The 24,014-nt window shown below is 35.0% G+C and overlaps 3 protein-coding genes, 1 long non-coding RNA gene and 1 pseudogene across 5 annotated transcripts; 3 read left to right on the forward strand and 2 right to left on the reverse strand.

Moving 5' to 3' along the window:
* Positions 1-1,098: 1,098 nt before the first annotated feature.
* LOC107615910 (uncharacterized) lies at positions 1,099-1,677 on the reverse strand. Its single transcript, XM_016317925.2, has one exon. It carries the CDS (start codon positions 1,675-1,677, stop codon positions 1,099-1,101), a length of 579 nt encoding a protein of 192 aa, XP_016173411.2.
* A 42-nt stretch (positions 1,678-1,719) lies between these two features.
* On the reverse strand, positions 1,720-2,286 carry LOC148554574 (uncharacterized). The gene has a single exon (XM_088490381.1). The coding sequence runs from the start codon at positions 2,284-2,286 to the stop codon at positions 1,720-1,722; it is 567 nt and encodes a 188-aa protein (XP_088346507.1).
* A 1,772-nt stretch (positions 2,287-4,058) lies between these two features.
* On the forward strand, positions 4,059-8,776 carry LOC148554575 (uncharacterized). 2 transcript variants are annotated; one of them, XR_015886249.1, is made up of 6 exons: positions 4,059-4,402; positions 4,630-5,869; positions 7,289-7,456; positions 7,567-7,611; positions 7,895-7,973; positions 8,482-8,776. It is a non-coding gene; the product is annotated as an uncharacterized LOC148554575 (long non-coding RNA). The 2 variants fall into 2 exon arrangements; XR_015886248.1 differs by having other exon boundaries at positions 4,064-4,402; positions 5,818-5,869.
* Positions 8,777-12,385: 3,609 nt separating this feature from the next.
* Positions 12,386-13,009, forward strand: LOC148554576 (protein FAR1-RELATED SEQUENCE 5-like). The gene is made up of 2 exons (XM_088490382.1): positions 12,386-12,841; positions 12,926-13,009. Exons 1-2 carry the CDS (start codon positions 12,386-12,388, stop codon positions 13,007-13,009), a joined length of 540 nt encoding a protein of 179 aa, XP_088346508.1.
* Positions 13,010-13,166: 157 nt separating this feature from the next.
* On the forward strand, positions 13,167-14,342 carry LOC148554577 (protein FAR-RED ELONGATED HYPOCOTYL 3-like; annotated as a pseudogene).
* Positions 14,343-24,014: the final 9,672 nt, after the last annotated feature.

Below are 24,014 nucleotides of genomic sequence, written 5' to 3' on the forward strand. Positions count from 1 at the left end.
TTGAACTATAGAGGGCAGTCCCAGGTATTTGTCTTGTGCTCCGATATGTTCAATATTTAGTGTCTGAGCAACTGCTAGTCTTGTGTTCTGAGGAGTGTTGTGACTGAAAAAGATAGCCGACTTATTCAAATTGACTTTTTGCCCACTAAAACCCTCATAGGTCTCTAGCAATTCTAGAATGCTTTGGCTTGTATTAGGTGCGCTCTTGCAAAAAAGGATTGAATCATCAGCAAACAAAAGGTGATTAACTGTTTGGCATCTCCGATTAACTTGAACTCCTTGAATTAATCTGTTTTGCTCTGCCTTGTGTAGCAATAAGGAAAGTCCTTCTGCACAAAAAAGAAAGAGATATGGAGATAGGGGGTCACCCTGTCGGATGCCCCTATTTGGCCTAAAATAGCCAAATGGTTGACCTTCCACAACAACAGAGTAAGAAACAGTCGTTACCAATTCCTTAGTCCAGTTAATCCATTTAGCATCAAACCCCAGCTTATCCATAATATACCATAAAAAATGCCATTCAACCCTATCATAAGCCTTGCTCATGTCTAGTTTAATAGCCATCTCATGCTCTGCCCCACTTCTCTTATTTTTCAAATAGTGCATACATTCGTGGGCAATTAGAATATTATCTGAAATGAGTCTTCCTTTGAGAAACGCACTTTGATTTGGACTTATAATTTTATTCATAATACCTTGTAATCGGTGCACCATAACTTTAGAAATAATTTTATACATAACTGAAGACAAACTGATCGGTCGTACCTGAGTCATGTCACTGGCATCTGGCACCTTTGGAATCAAACAAATTTGAGTATGATTGAAGCTTTTTAAAATTCTGCCACTGTGAAAGAAACTTCTCACTGCCTTAAAAACGTCACCTCCAACTATATCCCAGAAAAAGTGAAAAAACTTAGCTGTAAACCCGTCATCACCAGGAGCACTCTGAGCATGAACACTAAATGTAGCTCTTTTGACCTCGTCCATAGTTACTGGCCTTTGGAGCCTACGGTTCATGGAAGCTGTAACCTTAGGCTCCAAATCCTCTAAGTATGGATTCGGATTAGCCGAACAAGAAGAAGTAAAAATATCGCAAAATTAGTCCTCAGCTACCTTTGCAATATCCTCCGGTTTCGATGCAATCTCATTGTCCCTCCCCACTAATCTCCAAATTCTGTTCCTTCGCATCCTTGATTGAAATTTCTGGTGAAAGAATCTAGTGTTCTGATCTCCTTCTTTTAGCCACTTGATTCTAGATTTTTCTCGCCAATAGCTCTCTTCTTTCAAATATGCCAGCTCCAACTTCTCCTCCAAACTGGTAACCTCCTCTCCCCCATTGATTCCAGCCACCCGCAACTCCTCTAGTTTAGCTTGAAGGTCCTCAATTTCTTTCCGGGAGTTTGCTTTGTGAGTTTTCTGCCATTGAACTAGTCTATGTCTACAAACTTTCAACTTTTGGGCCAAGGAGAACATAGCCGAGCCTACAACTTCCATTCTCCACACTTCACTAACAATTCTCTTGACATCCTCTTCTCCACACCAACGTTCCTGGTATTTAAACCGCCTTTTACTATGCCAGGATTGAGGTTCGGTTTCCATCAAAATTGGAGCATGATCCGAGCCTGACTCTGTGAGCCTGTGCACCACTGCATTCGGAAACTTCAACTTCCATTCCATCCCAACTAAATAGCGATCAAGCCTCTCCTTCACCAAATCCTCTCATTGTCTTCGATTTGTCCACGTGAAAGGGTGCCCCACCATTCCAATATCCACCAATTTGTTACTGTCAATGAAATTAGTGAATGTTGCAATGGTGGTTGCTGATTTTTGGCCTCCACCCTCCTTTTCCGCTTGGCTTGTTATAGCATTAAAATCGCCTGCTATTACCACTTTTCCTTCCATGTGTTGGCTCATTGTTATAAGCTCCTCAAACTGTAAGGATCGAATTTGTTCTGAACAACTCAAATGGACACCAATGAACGCCCATACCTCACTGCTTCCGACTTCCTTAATTTCGGCTGCCACAAAGAATTCTCCACTGTTAATAATTTGAACATTGATGCTGTCCTTCCAAGCTAGCACAAGTCCTCCTGCCACTCCTGCCGGGTTAACAATATGCCAGTTTTCGTAGCCGCATACCTGAAGTTTTGCTTCCACCTGTCGAGATTGGTTCTTTGTTTCACTTATAAACACAATCTCGAGGGAGTGGGATTTACAGATCCCTTTTAAGGTGTGAATTGTCAGGGGTCTCCCCAAACCCCGACAATTCCAAACTATAGTTCTCATGGCGCCTTGGGTGCCATTTGTAGGCTGGCACCCTCCACTATCTGTTCAACTGCATTTTCATCCTCTATTCTTGCTTTCTTTGTAGTTACTTCAGCTATACCACTCATCAACCTTTTTTTGGGTTCACTTTTAGTATCTGACTCTGCAGCACCTTGTCTTGCTAACCTTTTCCACTTCCTACCTTTTTCTGTGGTGAGACACTCCCCGATAGCGAATTGCATAAGCTGCCCTTCATCCTCCTTGGTATTGGACTGACCAGCTATGATAACCTCCATGCATTCTGTTCTAGAATTGGATGATTGAGGTGACTCAGGTGCTGCCCTGTTACCAGTGTCTTGTGGTTTCAAACTTTGTTTCCCTTCTTGCATTGACATCCCTGCAAATTCTTCCAATAAGCAGTTTAAGACCGGTTTTTTCTTACGTTGAGTGGCCTTATTCTGGTTTTGGATTGAGTTGTTGAATGTTCTTTCTCCTTCAGAGTAGATTCGCATTCCCACTTGGCTAGCTTTAACCCATTCGCCAATGTCATCCTCTTTTACCATATCACTCTCTGTGTCCTTCAGCAGATCATGGCAGTTTTTCACCTCGTGCCCCAATTTTGCGCAATAGGTACAAAACTTTCCAAGTCTCTCATAGCGCAGTGCCACTTCTACCTCCTTTTTATTAGGTCCTGCCACTATTAACTGATCTCTCACTTGCCTGGCAGCATTGATATTGATTTTGGCTTTCACAATCCTAGTTTCTCTGCCTCGCATATGAAATTTACCTACCTCCAACACTGTGCCCAGATTCTCTCCCAATTTACGTCCAACTTCGAGGGTTTTAAACGATTCTGGCAAACCCCAAAATTGAACCCAAACTGGAAAATTGGAAATAATCTCTTCATCACAGTTCTGATCTTCCTTCCATCTCTTGACATGGAGCACATAATCTTTGAATAGCCATGGAGAACCACGTTCAACACGCAAGACATCCACTTCTTTATTAAAAAAGAATTGGAAGGAATTATCCCCTTTGTCACTCATGCTAAATCCTTCCGGGTTTCCCCATATAGCCTTTAAAGCATTCCCCATGGTTCCAATTGAGAAGGTTTTGGAAGCAAAGAGTCTGCCATAGAGACTATTGGAGCAAGCGTTAATACCTTCTGATATGTCTGCCTCTTCCAGTAGAATCACATTCCTACCTCCTTTCAGGTTGTCTTCCTCGATCCGATCTTCATCCTTCGTTGTCTCAGCCATGCAGATTACGTAGACTTGTATTGAGATTTAATTGATGTTGACAATGTAGCCTTGACGGCACTAGGAACTCCGTTAAGAAACCCTAACAGAGCACTAAGAAACCCTAACAGAGCACTAAAAATTTGGAAAGATAAAATTTGGAAAGATATGTGACTCGAACCCGCGACCTCTTAATTGAGTATAGGGAGTCTATGCCATTTGAATTATAACTCATTGGCAAAATTTGGAAATTGGCAAAAATTTGGAAAGATATGTGACTCGAACCCGCGACCTTTTAATTGAGTATGGGAAATCTATGGAGACTCGAACCCGCGACCTCTTAATTGAGTATGTGGAGTCTATGCCATTTGAACTATTACTCATTGGCAATCTTTTTTTAATGTTGAATAAAATGTATCTCTTTAAATTAATCAAATATTAAAATTGAGCTAACTTATATTTATAAATTTAAATAATTTAAAAATAAAATAACATCTGATTGGTTATTCATGTACAGTCAATCATGTTTATACTCCTCCATAAACTCTAATTTCTGATGTTAATTTATACAAAAAAAAAAAAACAACATGTCTAAAGAACAAAAAAAAATTCTGAAGTATTGTTTAGTGTTCTTCATCTTCCCTGGATTTTCTTACATCTCTCTCAAAGAACGTCTCTCTCTCTCAATTCTCTCTTCTCTCTCACACTAGCCCACTACAGTCTCTTTCAGTCTCACTCGAATCTCGTCTCAGTCACGCTCGCCGGCGTCTCCACGTGTCGCGGCCTTCCCTGGGATCCTCGTCGCCGGCGACAGAAGCAACTCATCGGGTCGTCGTCGCTCGTCGTCTTCTGGTTTCGGGACCTCGCCGTCGCCATAGACCGTAGACCGTAGTCCGTTGGTGAGTCCCTGCATCGTCGCTTCTCCTGTTCTGTCTTTTCCGGATTTTCCTTCTCCTTGTATTTTGAGACGATGTTGAATTGCTAACCAATTAATTTACTATGTTTCTGATCTAAATGTTGCTATAAATCATTGTCGATAAAATCATTGTAATATTTTTCCCAAATTGACGTTATTGCTTGAGATCTTATGTGTGTGGACATGCATGTGGCTGGGTTGGGATTGAAGAAATCCCAGTCATTCGGATCTTTAGTTTGTGATTCAAACTCAATTGGGGTTCAGCCGTTCAGGTGTGTGTGATTACTGATTTGTTCTGATTCCAAATGTGATTGTTTTTTTTTGTTCCTTTGTCGTGCCTGATTTATGCAGATTACATGTTTGAGATTTTGATTCTATGGTTTTGAAGCTAAAAATTTTGCTATAGAATGTTCAATTTTCATTATATTCTATCACCTTCAATTTCGATAGTGAAGGTTTGAAGCCTTGATTCGAAGGTAAGAAGAGATAGTTTTCAAGTTTATTGGCTGAATTAAGAAATTTGGGTGCCCTGCAGTTAACTTGTTTCTTTTTTAGCATTTATCAGTTGTTAATTATTGTCTATGTTCTCATTTTAGCAATTCTATTGAAAAGTATTTCAAAGTGCATATTTTTTTGAGCTACACTGTCAGTGCATCTGTTCAAGTAGGTCCTGTATTTTTTAATACTTTGATATCTGATTTCTTGACTGTCATTGGAATATGACCCGGTCATTTTATAAACACAGGTTTTGCTTGTTGTCAGCTCAATAAATTCTTATATGAATCAGATAAGATATTAACTGATTGATGAAACCGTCCTGCATGAACCACAATGAAAGAAATATAAATTTCCTTGGAGATGAAATATACTTTGTTTTAAATTAAGGTTTCTTTTATAGTGCATTCTTTCTCTTTTTTTTTTTTTTTTTTTTGCCAAAAATTTAATTTATTCAGTCAGAAATCAAGGTAACAAATTAATTCCGTTAAAGTCAAAACAAACTTATTTATTTGATGTAATTCCTAGGATACATGTCATTATTGTTTCATGCTCACTGAGAACTTGTATGGATATCTCCCTTTTTAAAGTTGGTGGAAAGCAGATGCACAGGCTGAATTTGCCTTTTTAATTGCAAAGATAATTTATAACAATGAAATTAAAGGATTGGTTGTCATGGTTAAATTTATAATTTACCTCTTAGGTCCTAGATATCTTAGTATGCTATGTCTTATGTTGCTCAAATTCATCTGTTGCATGAACCATTCATATATGTATCTTTCCATATATCTCATTATCTATTTTCTTAAAGGTGTGGTTTCTTTGATGATTCCATCAATATCATTGTTTATTTAGTTGTTAATCCAACACTTTGTTCATGTAAAATAAATTGAATGCTTCTAGGTTTGGGTAAAGTGGGGAGAGAGACGCCAGTTCATTGCCCAGAACAAGCTAGGTAACTTAATTGATAATTTTTTATAATAGATCAGTTGTTCATTCCTTCTTTGAATTGTCAAGTTATATTTAGATCTTCCTAGTTTGTGATTAGTTCAACAATTGTCAGTGATTTGACTTTTAGGTTGGATAGTACTTGATTCTGTTACAAAGTAGAAATTTGCTTCGATTCACACTTTCACTATATCAACTGGTCTTTCACTCACTTACAGCTCATAACAAGCATGCCAGTAGCATTTGTCATAGTATACATAAGATGTAGCTAATTGAAATGCAGATTTTGATTATTTGGGAAGTCTTTTGTTGAACAAATTTTACAAAAATATATTCCTGTTGCCTCCATCTAGGCATGTTTATTATGCATGGTGATGCTCATTTAAATTGTTTAGGAAGTATTTTTCTTAAAATTTTACAAAAATATAATTATTTCTATACTTTTATTTGCATATATAATAAAACTTCTAATATCTGGTTTTAGTGCTTTTTGAGAAAAGGGATAGTTTCCTCAGTGCTTTTTTAAACTTGTTATTATACCAGTTGCAATTTGGATTAGTATGGCTTAGAGGATGTATCATTAGCTCATTACTTTAAACACAAACTATATTACCTTACTAACACAAGTTGAGGCTAAAATCATGTTTGGGCTTTGGGAGTTGGGACATAGCTCAGCTCAATTTTATTGAGCATATTTGAAATGAATTGAGACTTGGTTTGCATGCTTCAATTCATTAACTGGGCTACTTTTTCAATGCCAAGACAAACATGCACTATGATTCTAATTAGATCCAATGATAATTGCATAGTTAACGGAACTAGCTTTTCAAGGTTGAATTGGTGATTTTAAAGAATAAGCTATAAACCTCAAAGTGTCCATATTGTTAAATATTCATGTTCTGAATGCTGCATGACATCTACATCTTCAAAGAACTACCCTGAATTTAGTTTATAATTGATTTTCAGTTGAACCAGTGGGACGATCTTATTTTTCACTTCCTCCCGCCAGGCTCACCTTTCTTTCTGTTATATTTTTATGCTTACATATATTCTTTACAGGGATGACTTCCTGTCACAAGGTAGTTGGTGATATCAGTGCACTTAGGAGGTTGTATTATAATATGTACAAATTTTCTTATTTCACAAAAATAGTTTTGCACTTGGTTGACTCGGTTAAGTAACAATAGAAGAAGGAAGTATGTAATGCATGAATCGTAATAAAATAATGGCCTAATTAAGCAACAAGATCCATTAGTTTACCTTAGTTTTCTTGAAATTTATTACCATGTTAATATTCTGGGGTAAAAAGTAAGTGAAAGATTATTGTGCGATTCTATGTTCATCTGTCCTGTGTTAGTGGTTTTTTTCCTTGGTACTGTTCACTAATTTAGACAAGTGCCTTTCTCTAATATGCCCTCATTTTCAGGAATGTCACAATACACATATTTCATAACAATTTGATCACCGGTGAAAACTCATATAGCAAACTCTCTCTTGTTGATTTGAGGAGCTGTTTGATTTAGCCAATTCAGATTCAACTGCCACTTCTCAGTACCAATTTAGCATTACCGTTTTTTAGCTCTATAATGAACAGGTATTGTTCTCTTTTACTTACTATATACAACTTTTCTGGTATCCAATGTTTGCTTCCTGGTAACTGTTGGCATTAGATTATCAAGGCCTTTTTGTTAAATGTTCCTGCAGGCTAGAGATCTTGTCTTGATTTTGCAATGACTCCTTCTCATTGAGGTAAATATTTGTCATGGAATTTCGTAGCAGACAACATGTTAGTTTATTAGTTATGTATTTTTGGTTTTTACTGACTTCCTGAAGTTCCTTTCTAGCAGTAGCATCTATAGGTGTAAAGACGGTTCTCATGATGTTTTGAGAATCTTTAGTAAAACATCTCAAGATGGTTAATAATAATATTATCGTTCTTTGGCAATAAAGGTCATTTGAATTGGGAGTTTGGCACAGCCCAAAATTTTTCATTGTATGGTAATTTGTTTTTCTTGTTCAATGTTCATCTCAGGTGCAAGATTTACACCTTATTATTCCTGACTATTTCTTTTGAGTGGAGCAGTGATACACGCCCCCTTTCTTATTAGCAGGTTAATATTGTGTACATTAAAATTGCACTTTCATGGATATTCTGATATTTTGGAAACTATGAGAGTAGACTATTAATTATTTCTTTATTATGCATATATATCAATTTTATAGATAAAGATAATGTTCCTAGCTATATAGATAAATATGAGTAGAAAAATGATACAAAACTCTATTGTAATTAGAACATACAAAGTGAGTATATGCCGTGAGTATATGCCAATCAAGCAGTTTCCAGAACTCTTTCAAAATGCAGCTGTGAGTATATGCTGAGCAGGAAAAGAGGGGAATTTGTGTGATATTCAGTACAGTTTGAATAATATGTATCAGCTTTGCGTAGGGTCTTACATTTTGTAAAGGTCTAAAGGGAAGTTAGGGTGTTTAATGCGACCATTCAAATGGTTATTGTAATTGATGTTAGTTCAGAACAGTTGGAATTTTTAATTTATGCATGTTAAAATTGCTGATTATATCTCCCTTTCTCTAATAATTCTTCATGCATTTGTACAGGATCTGCCACAGACCTTTCCTGGCCATCCATGGTTGGACACTCCCGAGGGACATGCTGCTCTTAGACGTGTTCTTGTTGTTTATTCTTTATGCGATTCTAATGTTGGATGTTGTCAGGTGGATTTGATCTGCTCTTCCTTCTTATTCTGAATTATTTTTCCCTCTCTTAAGTTCTTGTTGGATGATCTAGCCTCCTTGTTTTCAGGATGCTTGTATTGTAGATCAGAATTGTAAAATTTAATACCTTAATAACTTAACTGTTACTGTTATAATGTGAATAAATGTCAATTTAGGACATTGTGCTATTTCATTGCCCTAGATTTACATTATTAAAGAGGCATTTGCACCTGTTCAGTTTAACTTTTGTTAGCTCGACATTTTATTTTAATAGTGTAATAGAGAGGAATTGGGTGTATAATAAAGCGGTGGTTTGTAATTTTGAAGTGTAAAGGTTTTGGAAAATCTTTACTCACGATCTCAACATCTGAAGGCAACAGGCAAAAATACGGATGCATTTAGGAAATATAAATTCCCTTATTAATTATTATACATATATCAGATCACTTTAGAGGATTCATTTGTGAATTATTTATCAACAAAAATTATGAGATGTAGATTTATCTTTTTAGGGTGAGATGTCGCCAGTTTCAGCGATAATGGCAATGAAGAACGATCGATACTTATTTGATAGCTAATAATTACCTACCTGAGTATTTAATTTCTGTTGACATTTATGTAAGCAATTCATTTAATTTTTGTAAATAATTTTGGATAAAATATAATATTTAAAAAGGAGCATGTTACTTCCATAGGTGAATTATACTACAAGATCAATAGTTATATCTTACAAAACTTGATCTTCAATTATAATGGTAAAAAAGCTGTCAATTGGAGAATAAAACGATGCCTCCCTCCCATCTTGTTATTGGGAAAAATTGCATGAAAGAATGTAGCCAAGTACTAAAAAGGTCTAAACGAGAAAGTTTACAGGATGACATTTCCCTTCGTTCTATAAACAAAAATGAATTTATCTTCTTTACTCATTCTATAGAGTATGTTTTACTTCAATCTTTTAAAGGGCTGCGTCTTGGAATAAGGACAGGTTCAGTGATGTATCATCTATTACATGCCCACACTGACCTGTGCTTCATGAAATACAAAGAGAAGACTGCAGATGCAGATCATTCATCTCTACAAGTTCTTTAGTAATTCATCTTGAGAAGCTATCAACCTTCTTCAGCATCTGTAGAGCAGCCCTGCCACCCTCGACACAAGTAACTGTTGCCCTATATTTCTGTAAAACACCTTCTGCAACTTTTCTATAGGAGAAAACCAAAACACTCAGCCAAAAAGGCTTCATTAATATATCATCAATGACACCTAAACTAGAAGATAATGTATAATCAAACTATGGAGTAAAGTAACTTTGATTATTACGTTTGAACAAACATACAATCGAGTAAAGTAATAGAAAAAAAGATTTATCAACCGTAAATACTCATTCAACCTTAATTATTTACAAAAGAACTTCTACTTTCAAAGTCCACTTGCATGGGGAATTAAATACTAAGAAAAAGCCAGCAAATATGGTTACATAGAGATATTTAGGGAATAGCCAATTATAAAAAATTGTATTGAGTGGTTAAAGAAATGCAACGAATAAGGATGAAACAAGAGTTTGGCTACAGCCATAGACAACAATATCTAGGATACATGAAACTTGTTGGCTTTGCTTCCTCTAGAAATTCTCTTAACATCTTTGGATGGTACTCTAGAATCTCACGGTATATAAGTTCTCGTATATCTTCCTTTGTTATCCTGCGTCTCTCAAACTCAAATTCCATCTTTGTAACTGGCTGGCAGAAGGTTTTCTCTCAACCTTGGCCAAGCCTTTAAAATATGGAACTGCTAACGCCTAACAATATCATACACAAGATACCAAGTTAATAAAAGATTACCAAAGAAACTGAACCAAATACGGATGGAAATTCAGAATTCAACCTCTTCAGCAGAAGGCCGATCATTAGGCTCAAAGGCCAACCTTCTATCTAACAAACGAAGAGCAAGGGGGTCTGCATTAGAAAACTTATGGGAGAAAGGAACTGGCTTCTTCTTGGGCATGCTGCTCAAGTATCTTCGAGTTTTCTCATTCCTTACCTATTAATATGCAACCAAGGTTGCATTGAGTAAAAACTAAAACACACAAGACTGCAAAGAGGAAGGAAAACTGAAGAACAGACCCTAGCAATGGCTTCAAGAGATGGTGTTCCAAGAAGATCAGTCATGAGATCCAATTGATGGACAACATTCTTCCCAGGGAAAAGAGGCTTTCCAATCAAAAGTTCTGCGAAAATGCATACAATGCTCAATATGTCTATAGCTGGTGTATACTGGAAATAAAATGGTTTCAGGTAATAGTGATTTACTGAGTGAAATATAATAGATCAGTGAAAAACACATAAGTAGATTCATAAATCAACTAAAGTATTTAGCATATGGCAAGGAAGCATAAATATTTTCAAGATCAATTATTATTTATTAACCACACGCAAGCCCCATATCCAGCACACAACTAAAACGTAAAATAGGATACTAGATTGTATAAAAGAACAAAATTTCAATCACCAAAAGAGTATAAATTCATACATAAGCAATAGATACATTCACAAATCACCACACATATCATTTTCTATCTCTCAACATCCACTAAATTCCTCCCCAAAAAATATAAAACACCAATCCAAAACATATTTAGATACATACATGTAAATCTAAATATACATATGAGCTAAGTAACTTTACCTTTTTTCTTTGATCAGCAGCATCTTCAAATTTTTTACAATATATTATATACTATATTTTGATTATCCATTTTTTTAAAAATTGATTAAGAGACAAATTTGTATATTTTCGGTTTAAAAAATGAATTTATATATTTAAATGAATTTTTTTTCATGTTTTTTGATAAATTATGTTTTCTTCGTATAAATATTTTTTACTTAAAAAAAATAAAGAATAATTCCAACCCAATTTCATCCCAAAAAAACTTAAATAATGAATTGCTTTTAATAATTTCTTCTTCTTCTTCAACCTAATTAAATTCGTTGCTCTCCTTTATTCGCGTTTTTTTTCTCTGCATTATGGATTTGGATTGACTTCAACTTAATTAGCTTCCTTGTTCATATTCTTCTTCGTTTTCTTCTTCGATCTTCACTTCTAAATTGAAATAATGAATGAATCAATTTTAAATCAGTTGAATGAGTGCGATTTGGACAATTCTTCCAAAATGTATCAATTTGATGAGGTTTGCATTATTGAATTTTGAATCTAATCCAATGAAATGAAATTGCTAATTTTATTTGAAGTGAATTGACTGGACTGAGGTGATTTATATCTGAATTGAATTGAATTGAATTGATAATATGTAATTGTGAGTGTGAGTAATTGTGACTAACTGTGAGTAATTGTGAGTAACCTTTCGGTTCGGTAAGTACTAAAGAGTTGATTCACCATGTGCATATTTTTCGTTCAAGTGAGCAGAAAGGACTCTAAAAAAATTAGACGAATATATTCTGTTTTGTTCCCTAAGCACTATATAATTATTTCACCGTAATTAAGATTTCGGTTCACCATGCAGACCAGCTGTGTTGTGGATGAAAAATTTGTCCCAAAGATGGGAATGATTTTCAAGACACTAGAAGAAGTTGGAAAGTTCTACAAACATTATTCCAAACTTGCCGGTTTTTCTACCAAAATAAGGAACACGACTCGGGATGGAGACAAGATTAAGAATCAACTAGTTGTATGCTCTAGAGAGGGAAGGTGGAAATCAAAGAGATCTCCAACTTTGAAGACAAACCCTTCAGCTGGGTTAAATTGTACAGCCAGAATTTACGTACACATAATGAAGGATGTTGGTCTTCGGACAATTTCCAAAGTTGTTTTGAATCACTCACATCCTTGTTGTGTAGACCAGGCTGAGATGCTCAAACAACACAGGGAGTTTAGCATATTCGTGCGTCGCACCATCGAAACCCACGAGAAAGCCGGAATTAGACCAAGTAAAACTTACAAATTATTTGTGGCAGCAGCTGGTAGCCACCGTGAACTAGGTTTTATAGAAAAAGACATCAGGAATTACATCACAAGGGAAGTACGAAATATTTCTGAAGAAGCCGATGCCAAAGAATTTGGGAAGTACCTAGTTATAATGAAAGAGAAGAAGAAAAATTTCTTCTTTGAGGTCAACCTTGAAGGTGATCACTACATTAAACATGCATTCTGGGCTGATGCAAGAAGCAGTGTTGCATTTGATTATTTCGGAGACGTGGTTTCATTTGACACCACCTATAACAAACAGGTATTCGGTTCATTCAAACATATTTTTTATGTTCAGTGGTTGTACATATTTCGGTTCACCACTGTGTGCTTGTTATTTTTGCAGGTACAATTTGGTTTTAGGTTCTTTTGTGGGCGTGAATCACCACGGCCAGTCAACACTTCTTGGATATGCGCTGATGAAAAATGAGGACATCCAATCATTCAAATGGCTATTTGAGTGTTAGCTACGTTGTATGGGAAGGAAGGCACCAAAAGGTATTTTTACCGATCAATGCGCATCGATTCAAAGGGCAATTGAGCTATGCATGCCAACAACAATTCACTGCTGGTGTATCTGGCACATCATGAAGAAGATCCCAAGCAAACTAAATGGCTACAAGGGACACATTGATATTGAACAAGAGATGAGCCATGTTGTTTGGAACTCGTACATAAAAGACGCATTTAACAGAAACTGGAACGATTTCCTCACAAAGTATGGTCTCGGAGGCAACAAGTGGCTTTTAGGTAATTGAGATTTCAATTCGAATTATTTTTATGCTCATATCTTTTTTTCCCAAAAGCATGCACTGTTTTCGGTTCACCAGACCTTATAATTTTCGTTCGGTTTGCAGAGCTGTACGAGGATCGCCATATATAGATTCCAGTTTACTTGGATCACCACTTTTGGGCCGGGATGAGAAGCACGCAAAGGAGCGAGAGTATGCATTCATTTTTCAACAAGTTCATCACACGGAATAGCTCCTTGAGACAATTCGTGAAGCAATACGACAATTGACTAGCAAGCAGAGAGCAAATAGAGAGAGAATTCGATGCTGCAGATTTTCACACTGTGATACCGTGCGTAACAAAATCAGCAATAGAGGCACAGTTTCAGCGTGTATATACCCATGAGAAGTTCAGGGAAGTTCAAGCTCAATTTAGAGGTAAAGTAAATTGTATCACAAGATCAATGCATTCCACCCTAGGTTTCACAACATATGAAGTCATTGAGCAGATTTCCAACTCCATATTCAACAAGTTTGTCGTCACCTATAACGCAGTATCTTGAGATGTAAAGTGCCATTGCTTGCTGGTTGAGTCTAGGGGCATATTGTGCCGCCATTCCCTAAGCGTTCTAAGCTTTGAGCGAGTGGATAACGTGACACCAAAACACATATTAGAACGCTGGAGCAAGAACATAAAGAGGAGGCATACACACATCAAGAGTATCCAAGATGAACCTCTACTGGAGTCAAAAAGTAAGAGATTTGACGAATTGGTGTTTCAGTCACACAATATATGTGAATTTGCATCTGAGTCTAAAGAGTTGACCGGAATTTTGCATCGAGCATTTGATAAGGTCATGGAGGAGATGGAAGAATATCAAGGGAGAAACAAAGGAAAAAGTTTGTTAACCCACGAAGAAGCGACATTAAGCAATGTGAATGACCTTCAAAGCCCACCACGTGTCAAAACAAGAGGTCGGCCCAAGAACAGACTTGGATCAAACATGGAAAAAAAGATCTCAAATGCTATAAAAAAAAGAAAAAGACAGCTCCAAGCGAGGTAAAATTGACTTGCTTTTGATTAGTTAAAAATTGAAATGTTCATTTTGCTAATACACAATTATGTCTTTTGTAGTTGAACCTTTTATACTCTGGATCATCGATTCAGTCAAGCTCCACTCTTTACAATACACCAGATATGAATTATCCAAGAGAGGATTGTACAAGTTTTAATTTTTATTAATGTAAATTTTTGCTCACCCATGAGAAAATTTCGGTTCACCATGGTTATAGCAGGTTTAATTTCTGAATGTTGATAGTCTTTAATGAATAGTCACTTTTTTTATGAAATTCTATATTGATATATGTAGTTTTTCGATTCGTCTAGTGTATTAATTTCTAAGTTGAATAATTAGAATTTATTTTTTGGTTCATGGTTGAGAGTTTAGGGTTTAAGGTTTAGAGTTTAGGGTTTCAGGGTTTAGGGTTTTAGGGTTTATGGGTTCAGGGTTCACTGTACAGGGGTTCAGTGTGTTTCAAACTTTCTGTTCTCCCCGTGTATTAATTTCAGTTCACCGTGTTCATGGTTGAGGGTTTAGGGTGCAGGGGTCTAGGGTTTAGGGTTCAGGGTTCAGGGTTTACGATAGGGTTCAGGGTTTAGCATTCAGGGTTCAGGGTTTGGGTTCAGAGTTCAGGGTTTGGGTTTGGGGTTTAGGGTTTAGGTTTTAAGGTTTTAGGGATTTAGGGTTTATGGGTTCAGGGTTCAGTGTTCAGGGTTCTGGTTTTAAGGTTCAGGGTTCTGATAGTAACATTCTTTTAAAATTAGATCTATGTTATGTTCAGATATGCACTTTTTCGATTCACTAGGTGTATTAAATTCGGTTCATTATGTTTTTGCGGTTCTTAATTTTTTGGTAAACACCCTGATTTCATTCACTGTGAATCTGCAACAAAATAGCAGCCAGGCAATTCCAATAGTTATATAACAAGACAAGGAGTAATCCATCTTGAATCATTATATACATTAATATTAACATTTACATTAATGTTGACATATATACATTCAAAAGAAGCAGTGTCTGCTTTTTTAAACAAGTTAAACAAAATATTGTTAATTAGAACTAGTCAAACTGCACTGGTTTTGAGATTCACTTGATGTTTCTGAATCCGTCGGAATAATTTTTTCTTTTTTCAGGAGCCTTTTTTGTCTTGTTCTTTTTGCCAGCGTTATATTGTCGAATTCGGATTCTGATTTTGATTCCGAAAAAGATTCCTCTTCCGAAGAATAAAAAATAATATATTTTTGTGCGTTTTGAAGATTCCTAATGCATGTCTGGCATCGAGAGTATGAAATAAAGCATAGTTAGTCCACTCCTCAAGTTCTACAAGGACTATTTTGATATCATAATATAACATCTTTACTATCAGAATATCATGCTTAAGTCATGATATTGCTAATGCTAAAAGTACTATGTATATTCCATATATTACCTATTTACATATTATAGGAATCTTTAAAATAAACAAAGCTGAAAACTAAAGACATTATTACTTATTTATATATCAATTTACTAATTAGTTTTCAACTAAATGTTGGAATTTTCTTAGAATTCTTTAATCCAAAGATCATCCATGTTAAATGATTAAGAAAGCTAAAAAATACTTGAATATAAAAGCATACATGAATTCACAAGTATGATTGAAGGAATTTAGTTATTTGATCTTCTTCAACCAAGCTTTCTGTGTTCCTAATAAAGGTGAATCACAACTTTTATGATGGGAAAAAGGCTAAGGAGACGGCTTTGATGTATTAGAGACCAAAACCCTGAATCACTATTTATATTTGACTGTGGCACCCATTAAACATAAAGTCTAAATAAAATAGTATCTTTGGTTTTATTCTTATTTAATTCCAAATCAAAAGTAATAATGACTTATTCAATTTAGCATTTACGACAATAAACGAGATCACCGTAATATAAGTCATTTAATGTGAAATAACTTAATTTGTAATTATAATTGATATATATATATATATATAGTCCATAATTAGATTAAAAAATTAAATAGTTTTCTAACAATTTTCTAGTTGTGCTATCCATATATATTTTCTTAACATAATCATATTTTATAAATTTTATGCGCACATTTGAATTTTATTTCCTTTATTACTTTAACAATCTAGTCTGTCTTATATATGAGTTATAGAATTACCGCAACTTTTATCACATTATTGTCGCGATGAAACTACGGTAATAACTATACTAATATACTCAACGATATAGATCAAATTTGGATGAGAAAATTTAGAAATTACATGTTAAAATGATCTTATGCATACCTATTTTTAACTGGTCCAACTTTAATAAACTTTTAATTTTATAAGATCATGATGAGTCAAAGTGAAAACAAAGCTAAATATTTTATTTCTGTAGAAATATCTATATTCATAAATTTGTCTAAACCATATGAGCATCCATATACACACTTCCACTGAAACAATATATCATAAAATGATATCACACCCATATGAATAGTATCACATGAAAGACCTTAAGTGTTTGTTTCTTACTAACCAAATATGCATGCATTGCTAACTTGCTCACAAGATATTTAAATATTCTGAACTCTTATTTAATAAAAATTTAAAATATTAGACTACTAATACATTGTTACAAAATAACTCAAGTGATCTTTCAATTTTTTTTCCCATAATTTGTGATAAGTATTCGTATTCACTAAAATAGATGCCTTCAAAAGGTGTTTTATATTTAATTACTTTAGTAGAAATAGTAATAAGTGTATGGGATAAGTATTGTTTTGGTCTTAACGTTGAGAGTAAGAATCGAAACCGTCCCCATCGTAATTTTTTATTTAAAATCATCCTTAATGTTTTTTTTCGTATTAAAATCATCCTTTTTAATAAAAAATATAAATTTTTTTTAAAAAATAAAAAACAAAACGCGTTTTGGGGGGAGGGGGAAGGAAACGCGTTTTTATTGGGGGGTAGGGGGAGGAAACGCGAAGGATGGAGGGGAGGAGGCCATCGCCGCCACCGCGGGTCTCTGCCTTCACCGCTGGACTCCACCGTCGCTTCTTGCCATCGCCGCCACCTTTGGGTCCTTCGCTACCGAGCACGAGCAGCGAGAGAGGAGATATGAGAAAGAGAGAGGGAGCACCGGTGGAGGGGAGGAGGCCGCTGCCATAGCCACCACCACCATCTGACACCTGCATCGTCGTCGGTCCGCCCACGAGCCGCTGCCAGAACCGCGAACAGAGGAAGACATCGCCTCCGTTCATGCATGCTTCTGCCGCCGCCGTGGAGTGCGTCGCCAGGAAGGGGAGCCCGAGCTGCCGATCTACCCAGCCGAGGAGTGCATCGCTGCTATTCATGCATGCTCCTGCCACCGCCGATCTACCCAGCCGCCGTCGCTCCGCCGCCCACGAGCTGCCGGTGGTCCTGCTTCGGATTCTGCATCTGCTTCTTCTTCTTCATCTGCTTCTTCTTCTTCTGCATCTGCTTCTTCTGCATCTGCTTTGCTTCTGCTTGTGTTGATTTTTTCTGCTTTCTGCTTCTGCTTGTGTTGATTTAGTTATTGAATTTGTTGAATTTGTGTTGATTTGTTGAATTTCTGATTCCTTGATTTGCTGAAATTGTGTTGATTTCATTGATGTTGTTATTTTTGGTGGTGGAGGTGTTGGTGTTGGTGTTGGTGCTGATGCTAGTACTGGTGGTGGAGGAGGTAAAAGTGCTGGTAATGGTGAGGGTATTTTTGTCCGAAAAAAATTAAAATGACGATTTTAATACAAAAAAAAAAAGCGTTAAGTATGATTCTAAATCGACAATTACGTTGGGGACGGTTTCGATTTTGACCTTCAACGTTAGGGACCAAAATAATACTTATCCCTAAGTGTCTTTTTAATACCTTTTTAAAGAACTCTTTCAATGAACATATGAATATACATACAATAGATCAAAATTGTCTTGACATCCAATAAAGTCAGAATCGGAATACGAAATTATTTCTAACTTTAGTTTCTGACTTCATATGTGTGAAAATGTAATATTTTGCTATAACGAAATTTGTTCTCTACTATTTAATGATCCATTCTTAACTGACTTAAATATCTGCCAAAGATACCAATACACAATAACTGTAAGTATACAATTTTGTTATCCATCAAACTACTGTCAAAGCATAATAAACCTTATGCACGCACTTTGAGCTTTATGACTTTCTTGAGGCACCTAATGACATTATACTTGTCTCCGCTAGAGTTGAGTATATATAATCTTATTTATAATTCTATATGCCGTTGATATACAAGAATAGTAAAAATATACTTACTCTCCCACTGAACTGATACAAGTCATGATAAAGAAATAAAAAATAAGCAAGAAGATAAGAATTCAAACTGAATAAAAAAAGATACATTGAAATTGAATAGAGATAAAAATGATAGATTGAAATTGATTACAAAGAGAATCACTCTACTTTCTACCAAATTTCTTGACGCAACAAGAAAGGGACTCCTCAATCTAACTTTTAACACCATAGTTTGGAAATTGAGTCGAAGGGACTCCTCAACCTTCTACCCAATTCCCCGATGCAACAAGAGAATGACTCCTCAACCTCAATTGTCCATACCATGGTTTCATCACGAAACCAAAAAAAGGGTTTTCAAACCTCTAAATCATTCTATACTGCGATTACCCTAGTTTATGAGGTATTTATAACCTCTTATTAGATTAAAATATAGAAAATCCTGAGCGCACAAACATAAGGCCCAATCTATTAATTAAATAAACAAAATCAAAATACATAAAATTAAATTAAAATATTCTAAAAATATAAACTAATGTCTTCTAAATAACACTTGAACTCTTCATATCACGAACATTTGAAACACCTATCAAGTCATCAACCATTAGACAGAAATATTAATTTGTAAACGGTATTTTTATTACGGTAATCAAACATTGATAATAAATCCTGCCAAACAATAATTATATCTTTGGATAAGCTTATTGTTCATATGAAACCAAATAAATATCACATGTTTATAACCACAAATGCGCATGTAATTTGGCCAAGTACAGAACTTCCTTTGGACCTATCTGTACTCGCATAAACTACGTACACATAAATTCATTTAGTGCAGTTTACCAAATATTCTCAACAAAATTTTGTCGAACAATAGGCCTATCGTTGAATCGACTCATTGTTCACTTGAAAACTTGATAATTTTACTTATTTATTACCGTATATATATTTTCTATCAATTGGTCAAACACCAATCTTTCTTTGGACCGATTAGTGGTTGCATAATTAAATAGAAAATAAACATAAGGTTTAATTTTATTATTTGGTCAAACAATAAACTTTCTTTGGGCCGATTATTGTTCACATAAATAATAAGCATTAATTTATTCTTAACTAGCTACACAAATATATAAATATCATTGATATATGTAACTTTGTCAAATATAGACCTTTCTTTTGGCTGACTAATATTTGTATGAATTACATATCACCATATTCCTAATGTTCCAAAATAAATCAATTTTCACAAAAAAGACTACTTTAGTAGCATAATATTCAACCAATTTATTTCAAAATTAAATCTTATAAAATATATGGATATAATATGATTTAAATTGTTACTAATTTCTTTATGTAACAAATCTAAAATGCTTACGCAGCACAAAAAACAAAATAATAAGCCATAATATATAACAATCACATAATACTGTGAGTCTTTATTATTAATCAATTGTTAATTTCTTTATTTAACATAAAAAATTAAATCCACAACAAAAAGATTCAAATAATAAAAAAGAAGTCACAATAATTCTCTTATATAACAAACAAATAATGAATTAATATTTATGCTATTATAGTTACAGTAAAATTTATTTATTTATTTTAACGCAACAATAACTGAATCCATATTCATATACATAAGGGACATTCAATGAATATTTATACAGGAAAAAAAACATATGATTTAAATCCTTATATCATATTAAAAAAAAAATAATTCATGATATTTTAAAAAAAATAAAATTCACGCCATTCTTTATGATATCGTAAAAATAAATGTTGCACAAGATAACACAAAAATATATATCAATTTTTAACAAAAGTGTACTGCATATATCAAATAGTTTTTTATATGATAAAAAATTTATTACACATATCATAAACATCAAAGTGGATAAATTAATCATATACACATTATTGATAGCCTGTCATCTTGTATCTTATTATACCAATGAAATTATCCATCATTCTCAATGCATTATTATAGTTGATTCGCACTAATAAATTTTATCCGAAAGATAATGAGAAAGGAAGAATTTTAATTAATTGAATCTAAATAAATGCATAAATGCAAAGACATCAACTGTTTGGGAATGAATGATTCGTAAATCCAAAATTCCACTACAAGAAAAAGTCGAGTATTGTCGGAAAAATAATAAAATTCTACGGTAATTTAAATATCGTCGAATTTATTATTGGAAATAATCAGACGGTATAAACATTGCCAGTAAATGTTTACTGTTAGATTTTTTTTTTGTCCGACAGTAATTACCATCGGATTATCCGACGGAATATAGTAAACATGAAAACGGATCGTGTTGGACATTATCGTCGGAAATTTTCGACGGTAACATTAACGCCACCTTGTTCGTTTTCCCGTTATATTACCAACGGATTTATCCGACAGTAATTCCTTAATCCCAAGATCATTTATGTTAAATCATTAAGAAAGAAATACCTGAATGGAAAGCGTACCTGAATTCATAAGCATGATTGAAGGATTTGATCTTCCTCAACCAAAGCCTTCTATATCTCTAACAGGGCTGGATCACAACTCCTCTAATGGAAAAAGAGTTACGAAGGCAGCTTTGATGTATTGGGGACCAAAATCCTGAATCACTATTTATATTTAAGTGCGGCATCCATTAAACCCTAAAACCTAAATAAAATAGGAGTAAAGTACCAACTCATTCCCTGTCCATTTACCCGAATGACAATGCGATCTTTGACCAAAAAAATTATCTGTTTCGGACCCTGACCCTATGCTTTGGCTGCCAATGCGATTCTTCTGTCACTTTCATAGCGAAAGATTGATGAAAATTGATGACATGTCTAGGTAAGCGAATGAGGTGAATGGCTAAGGTGGTTAGGTGGAAGATGGAAGACCACGTGGCTTGTTGGAAAAGACAAGGGCTTATCTGTCCTCTTCCATGTCACATGAATGACGTCGTTTTGACCTCTCCAGAAGTCTTTATTAGACGAGTCTGGTCGTCTCTCTTCCTTGTTTCATGTTTGGAACCCAAACCACCATGAGCAGTAGCAGAGAGCGTGGGAGTGGAAGAGATGCGTTGAAAACGATGAAGGTAGGAGCATTTCTGTGGGCTCTGTTAACAGTGCTGGAACGAGGAAGAAGAAAAGATTCATTGCCCCAAAATGCATTTGTGGGATTCATACAATTCTATTCATGTCATATATTTGAACCCTAATAAGCTATTTTTTGGATGCCCATAGTTCAAGGTATAAAATAATTAGGTATATCCCTCGTCCCTGTTAGGAACAGCGGCAAGCATCTCCTCATTGCAATTCTATTAGTTCTACTATTTACTGTGTAGACTGCAGAATCTCATTGCAAATATTCTGTATGGCTGGATGAATATGTTGCATTGTTTGAAGAGGAGCAAGCAAAAGGTCACAATCTTCATGGTCGGAATCCAAAGCAAAATCAATTTTTGGATCCAATTGTTTTGGTGGAGGAGAAAGTGAGTGAGCCAGAGGATAGAGTTTTTGGCTTAGAGTTGCAAATGAAAATTCTAGGCATGTTAAGGGTATTAGGGGTTTTAGTTATCCATTGATGGCTGTTGTCTTTGTCTTTGGAGTTGTATTTACAAATTTTCTCCGATAAATTGGGTAGGAGATAGTAATTTTATGAATCTATTTTTCTTTTGGAAATGCATGTTGCTGAAGTAGTTATATCACATGACAATGTAAATTTGATTTTACTAAATGGAATAGTTTTGTTGGTTGTCTGAAAAAGATTGACTGCGTTGAAAAACTATAATGTGTTATAATCCAAATCTTGCAACCCATTAAAAGCAATCTAGTTATAACTAACAATAATACGTGACATTAACGAAGTCATAAAGTTACCAAATGTCTACATCATGTGCATAAGGTGACTCCAAAAGTGGGCAAGATATAGTATTATACCAACATTAGAGGCACAAAGATAAACAGAGTATTATAAGTTCATAATAGACATAGCCTATCAAAAAAGTAACCAAACGAGTGTTTGTTGTGGCTGTTTATAAACTAGTTTTTCAAAAAGTCAGCCTATACTTGTTAAAATATAAACATAGGACTACACTTCTAATTCTTCCTAGGAGGCCTAAATCCAAGAGTGGGAATGAACTTGAATAATCTTGATGCAATCCCGGAAGTTGCTGCTGTCATTATCTCGGCACTAACTCCACCTTGTTGACTTGGTTTAGGCACTGTAGATCCACTAAGACCGTTAATCACATTGTTAGATGGAAGATGTGTATTGGATGGAGCAGGAGACCTCAAATGAGGTCCAATGATTGGAGGACTTTGATTTACCATAGAAGTTGGAACAAAGATAGATATAGTTTGTGGCCTAACAATTGGTTGCTTCATCCTTTGTGGAGGTGGAGCATTCAAGTTGATAGTCTCAGATGCTCCCTGTAAATAATAAGTAATGTATTAAGTGTAAAAAAAAATATTTAGATGTTGCTATTTATAATGTAATTGTGATTTAGATTACAACCTCTGCTTAGGGAGCAGACTGTGAAAGTGGTATTTCATCTCCTTGTCCCACTGCTATGCCTCCGTTTGCAAACTACTCACCATCGGATCTAGAGAAGTTCCTGCAACACTAGCATTTTGATTGTTTCCCTCAACAACCTAATTCTGTATGGATCATTATACAGAGATTACAATTAAACCCATTATCATTTTATTTAATGATAATTAAACCCCTGACCATCCTATAATGTCACACTTAAACCCTTAACCATTTAGGTTATATGACAAATCGATCCCTAAAGTGACCATACCTATATGGTGATAGCAGAGTCCACTGTTGGAACACTCTTTTCATAGCTCTCATTTCCTTCTTAGCTTGGTCATAGGCTTCTAATTAGGATTTTTAGGTACATTGGAGCAAATTTTGTTGTAATGACCTGTTTGGCCACACTTGTTACAAGTGAGTTCAAATGTCTTCTTGACCTTGTTGGAATGTATCTCCGTCTCAACAGAATCGATTCTTTTCTTCATTTTGGACGATGAGAAGCTTTCTTATATGTGGGAGGTAATGACTTTGGTGAATCAATTGGGATCTAGTATTTTTCACTATTAACTGGTTTAATGCAATGTGAGTAGGCTGATATGATGGCATCCATTGTGAGCTATTTGTGCACAAAGCCTTCTAGCCTCAACCCCATCTTAGCCATGGCTGCAACCGCATGCTTGCAAGGCATGCCTACAAACAAATATATAAAACATACCAACTATTTAAGGAGATATTTATGTCTAACAGACCAACCATGTAAGAAGATATACATTTGTTAAACAGACCAACCATGTAATAAGAAGATATTTATATTAAATAAACAAACCAACCAAGTAAGAAAGATGGAGTTAT

This window comes from Arachis ipaensis, chromosome B6, assembly GCF_059453495.1.
Source record: "Arachis ipaensis isolate K30076 ecotype BB chromosome B6, ASM5945349v1, whole genome shotgun sequence".
NCBI lineage: Eukaryota > Viridiplantae > Streptophyta > Magnoliopsida > Fabales > Fabaceae > Arachis > Arachis ipaensis.

Excerpts from the sequence above, each read along its gene's own strand:
- LOC148554576 (XM_088490382.1), top strand. The coding sequence starts at position 12,386 with ATGAAGGATGTTGGTCTTCGGACAATTTCCAAAGTTGTTTTGAATCAC. Across the intron at positions 12,842-12,925 it reads ACACCACCTATAACAAACAG|GTACAATTTGGTTTTAGGTT; the intron begins GTATTCGGTTCA and ends TTATTTTTGCAG.
- LOC107615910 (XM_016317925.2), bottom strand. The coding sequence starts at position 1,677 with ATGGAATGGAAGTTGAAGTTTCCGAATGCAGTGGTGCACAGGCTCACA.
- LOC148554574 (XM_088490381.1), bottom strand. The coding sequence starts at position 2,286 with ATGAGAACTATAGTTTGGAATTGTCGGGGTTTGGGGAGACCCCTGACA.